The following is a 5730-nucleotide window of genomic DNA, read 5'->3' on the forward strand; positions in this document are numbered from 1 at the left end:
ATGATATCTAGACTGCAGCCAGCCAAAAGGATCCTGCTATTCTTGTTGTCGCTGCTTTTCACTGCAACTCTGGCTCAATCCGTAGACAAGGACATCAGCCAGCCCGTTCCAGCCCTGAGCCCAAACCTGCAACAGGCTATTGCCAGTGTCCATGTAGTTCAGCTGCTCTCACGAAGTCACTACCGGAAAATCCCTCTCGATCAGGGCAATATGGGAAAAGTGTTTGATCGCTACTTGGATCGACTGGACCCAAACCGCAGCTTTTTCCTGCAGTCCGATATTCAGGAATTTGAGCCTTACCGTAAAAAACTTGGTGACTACCTGAAAAGTGGCGATCTCAACCCTGCTTTTTCCATTTTTAATCGCTATCGAGAAAGAGCAGAAGAGCGGGCCCGCTTTATGCTGACGCAACTGGAAAGTGGTATTAAAGACCTGAGCCTGAAAAAGCATGAAGAGCTGATCATTGCACGTAAGGAAGAGCCATGGCTGCCAAACAAGAAGGCCCAGCAGGATCTGTGGAACAAGCAGTTCAAAGATAGTGTATTAAACCAGAAGTTGAACAATAAAACGGACGAAGAGATTATCAGCCAGCTGCGCAGAAGGAATACCAACCTGCTTCGCAGACTTCACCAAAGCAAAAGCGAAGATGCATTCCAGACATACATTAATGCCTTTGCAGGAATTTACGACCCTCATACCCAATATTTCTCTCCCCAGACTGCAGAAAACTTTGATATTAATATGAGCCTCTCCTTGGAAGGAATTGGCGCGGTGTTGTCTGCAGAAGATGAGTACACAAAAGTTGTCAGTGTTGTTGCCGGCGGCCCAGCTGAAAAAGCAGGACAACTAAAGCCAAGTGATAAAATTGTCAGTGTCGGACAAGGCAAAAAAGGCGGACTAGAAGATGTCGTGGGTATGCGTCTGGACGACGTTGTTAAGCTGATCCGTGGCGCAAAACACACGCTGGTTCGATTGGAGATCATCCCAGGTAGCAGTAAAGACAGCAATACTCTAGTCTATGAAATCGTTCGAGACCGAGTCAAACTGGAAGAACAGGACGCTTCAAGCCAGATTATTGCAGTCCCTATGGATGGCAAAACCAGCCGAATTGGCGTCATTGAGCTACCAACTTTCTATATTGACTTCAAGGCAGCCCAATCCGGCGATCCTGACTACAAAAGCACAACCAGAGATGTTCGCAAATTGCTGGGAAAGCTGAAAAAGGAGAGAGTCGATGGCCTAGTAATTGATCTTCGCGGCAATGGTGGTGGTTCTTTGCAGGAAGCTAATGAACTGACTGGCCTGTTTATTGACCATGGTCCTACCGTTGTGGTTCGTAACAACAGAGGTCGCTCTGAAAAACAGGAAGACCCTGACTCCGATCAACTCTACGACGGGCCAATGGTCGTGATGATTGATCGCTTAAGCGCTTCAGCCTCCGAGATCTTTGCCGGTGCCATGCAAGATTATGGACGGGCTCTGATTGTTGGTAGCCAGAGCTATGGTAAAGGTACCGTACAAAGCATTCAGCCATTGAACCACGGGCAGCTTAAACTAACTCTTGCTAAGTTCTACCGTGTTTCAGGTCAGAGCACCCAGAACCGTGGCGTAATTCCTGATATAATTTTCCCATCCCTGTACGATGGACGTGATATTGGTGAAGACACACTACCAGATGCTCTTCCTTGGGATAACATTGCGCCAGCTTCCTTCAGGCCCTATGCAGATTTCAGCCATTACCTGCCTGAGCTACAGAAAAAGCATGTGTACCGCACCCGTAAAAATGCTGACTTTGTCTACTTTTATGAAATGAAAGATTACTTTGAGCATTATGAAAACCAGACTAAAGTGTCTCTCAATCAGGACACGCGTCAGCTTGAATTGCAAACTATGCGAAGCCAGCGTCTGGCCATTGAAAATCGTTTGAGAAAATCCAGAGGCCAAGCCTTGCTGAATAATCTTGATGAACTTGAAGAGATAAACAATCAAGAGCTGGAGCAGAAGAAAAAAGACAAAGAGCCAGATGCATTTCTCCAAGAGGCAGGTGTCATCCTGACCGATATGGTGAAAGCCACGAACAATAAACAGCTGTTCACCCGTCGTTCTGGTTAAAAAGCAATACTTATACGCAATGTTAGACTTTTTAGAGGTCATGAAAGTTTAAAATTCCTTACTTGCCAATGGTTACGCGTAAATAACGTGAGCTCGACGCTGCCATTTTGGCTACAGTCCTTGGATTTTAAGGGCTAGAGGTATGGTGGTGTTTTTTTAAAAGTGCCCATGTCTCCTTCGGAGCTTTTTCCAGCCAATCAAGTACTACACGCACTCTTTTTCTGTAACATGCATATGTACAAAAAAGCTTTAGCCTATGTAGCGTAATGGATTATCTCGTCGAACTAACGTTATTCAAGTACATGAATAACGTTCATGATGATGATTGCCGTAACTTCCTTCTTTTTCATAATCACGACGCAATGTGCAACTTTTAGAGACGATAAAAGTGTAAAATCCATGGCTTACCAAGGGTTACAGCGTAAATAACATAAGTTCGATAGTGAAAGACAGGTGAGCCAAACCATTTAGCTATTTTTCGGATACTAAACCATAGAGAACGTACTGGAGGCTCACGTGTCTATTGTCAGTGTATTCTGTGATGTGGATGATTTTTGCATAAAATCCGAATCACCATAGCATAGACAACACATCTGTAATTCAAAAAAGCCTCCAGTTATATCCAAGCTATCGCTCAGTGAGATAATGACGATCATCATTTATTCCCATCAGAGTGCCTTTCGCAATTTCAAGCACTATCACCAGCGACTGATCATGCAACATAAATCAGACTATTTCCTGAACCTAGGATGCTACAATCGCTTTATAGAACTCATGAAACAGGCTTTTATATCACTGACGGTTTATCTAAAGCCTCAGTGCATGGGGCAACCGACTGGCCTGTCATTCATTGAATAGACGACTATCGTTGTCTGTGACAACCATAGGATAAACAGCCTCCAAGTCTTCAGTGAAGAGGCTAAACGTGGGAAGACGTCTACAGGTTGGAAGTTTGGGTGTAAGTTACATCTTATTATTAATCATATTGGAGAAATTCTATTATTTTGCCTGACAACGGCTAACACCTATGATTGTAACCCAGTACCAGATCTCATTAAAGAGTTAACTGGTTGGATTTATGGAGATAAGGGCTATGTCTCTGAGAAGCTGGTAGCCTAGTTGCAGGAGAAAGGCTTGGATATGGTAACCAAAGTCAGAAAAAATATGAAGTCAAAAGAGCTGAAGGCCTTTGATAAAATGATGTTGAGGAAACTGGCAGTAATAGAAAGCGTAAATGATGAGTTGAAGAATATTTTGCAGATCGAACATACTCGACACCGTTCACCATTTAATTTTGCTGTAAACCTGATGGCAGGATGAATTGCCTATGCACGGTAGCCCAGAAAGCCACATATTGATGTTTCGGTACTAACAGAAGGTGTACCAATGGCTTTCTGAGCGTCGAACGCACGTTAAATTACGTCCTCCAGTCATGAATAAGAGAGTGTTGGTCAGTGTAGAAAGAGTGGCATAAGCTTTGATAGAAGAAGCTGTCTAGGAAGCGCTAAGGCGAGATCAGGAGCAGAAATGGCAGTTGGTCATTGTTATTGATGGGCACCCTCATAAACGGAAACTGATTACCGTTATTATGAAAAATAATGGAGTGAAGGCAACCATTATCATAGACTTCATCCATGTACGTGGATCTCTGTGGAAAGCTGGTACTGCTTATACGGCAATGGAGATGAGGCTATTGAAAGCTTGGTGGCGCAACGGGTTTTGAAAATACTCATGTAAGAGTCTGACAAGGTGGCCATAGGAGTCTAGCAAAGTGCTAGTAAGAGATGTTTTATAAAACTGGTGGCTATTGATAAGTGTGCAGACTATCTCTAAAAAACAGACCTAGGCTCTGCTATGAGAAGGCGCTGTATGATGTCTATCAGATTGCCAGTGTAGTCATTGAGGAGCTTGCCGCCATTTGATCAATTGCCGTATGGATCTAACCGTGCAAAGTGGAGTTTGCAAGTGACAGAGGTTGTGTTGAAGCTATGCTCACTGGATTAAAGTGGAGATCGATAGTCGTATTGGAACTACCATAAGAAATGCTCTAGTCTTCATAATCATGGAGAGCTAATGAATGTGGCGTTGTAGCAAGGGAACCATACCCAAAGGAAATGGCAGAAGTACTTGGAGTCGAGCCATCAACTATTTCACGATAATTGAAACGGAAACGGAAACGGAAACGGAAACGGAATAGAGGTAAAAATGGTTATCGCCATATGCAGACTCAAAACAAGGTTGATGAACTAAAGAGTAACAAATGACGCTCCCGGGAAATGGCAGCAGCACTTACAGGTATCATAAAATTAAAAATCAGAGAAGATCTCAGTCCTGAACAGGTTACAGGCTGGTTTGGAAAAAGTGGTACACCAAGTGCTAGTCCTGAGCTGATATACCAGCATGTTTGGCCTGATCGTATAAATGGAGGTGATTTCCACGCGCACCTAAGAGAATTTTGGGGAAAACTCTGTAAATGCTACGGCTACAAGTATGCTAGAGGGCAAATCAAGAATCGTGTCAGCATTGATAAACGGCCAGCCATTGTGGATGAGAAGACCATGATCGGTGCCTGGGAGGTTGATACTATAGTAGGAGTTGGTCAAAAAGGCTATCTGATTCCCGTTGGTGACAGATTATCCAAATTTACCATGATCAACAACGTGGCCAGTAAGCATTCAGATGTGGTTGCTGGCGCTACAATTAACATGGGGGGTGGTTCTTTAGATACGACACGCTGCCGCTAAAACACCATGGTCTTCGATATATCAGGTAACGCAAAAGAGCCGATTTTATGATTATATCACGTCGCCAAACCAATAACTACATAGCACCGTATATTGTGAACGCATCCAGCGCCAATACTAGCGATTATTCATTCTCCTCACCAGCTCGTGATCATTTAGACGCTATCAGTCAGTACCTTGAATCCACTATCCAACAAGAGCATGGCACCATAGAGAGCTATATCCTGACTGAAGGTAACGAAGTGTTGCGCTTCTCCTCCAAGGGTATCTGGATAAACAGGCCAATGATGAGCCGCAGCAATCGGCGGTACTTGGTAGCTACGGTGAGCAGAGGAATCACGTCAGGCAAAATACCTCAAGACAACTGACCAGCGTGTTTGGTTCTGTAGTAGTCAGGCGTCGAAGTTACAGCCAGTGGAAGAAATCAAACGTGTGTGTGTGGTTCCCTTGCTACGGACGCCACATGCATTAGTTCTCCATGATTACGAAGGCGAGAGTATTCCTTATGGAAGTTTTAATACGCCTGCCAATCTCCTCTTGAATCCAGTGAGCGTAGCTGCAACACAGCCTCTGCCCCTTGCACTTTGCCGCGGTTAGATCCATACGGTCATGATCAAATGGTGGCAAGCTTTCTCAATGACTCCACTGGCAATCGGATAGCCAGCATTCAGCTCTTTGTATAGCAGAGCCTAGGACGGTTTTTTTGAAGATAGTCTGCACACTTATCAATGGCCTCATATTTTGTAAGACCTATCTTGCTTGATTTTGCCGTATTTCCCGGGCTACCTAGTCAGACTAACCCCTGAGTATCTTCATGGACCGTTCTGCCATCTAGCTTTCAATAGCCTCATCCCACTTGTTGTGTAAGCAGTGG

At 44.3% G+C, this 5730-nt stretch overlaps 1 protein-coding gene across 1 annotated transcript; it reads left to right on the forward strand.

Annotated features, from left to right (window-relative positions):
- Window positions 1–2112, forward strand: LOC311328348 (tail-specific protease-like; the record flags this gene model as incomplete). The annotated part of the gene is made up of 1 exon (XM_084462332.1): window positions 1–2112. One exon carries the CDS (start codon window positions 1–3, stop codon window positions 2110–2112), a length of 2112 nt encoding a protein of 703 aa, XP_084318458.1.
- Between the last annotated feature and the right edge of the window lie 3618 nt (window positions 2113–5730).

The sequence above is a fragment of the Borostomias antarcticus genome (genome assembly GCF_949987555.1).
Source record: "Borostomias antarcticus genome assembly, contig: scaffold_237, whole genome shotgun sequence".
In the NCBI taxonomy this organism is placed as follows: Eukaryota; Metazoa; Chordata; class Actinopteri; order Stomiiformes; family Stomiidae; genus Borostomias; species Borostomias antarcticus.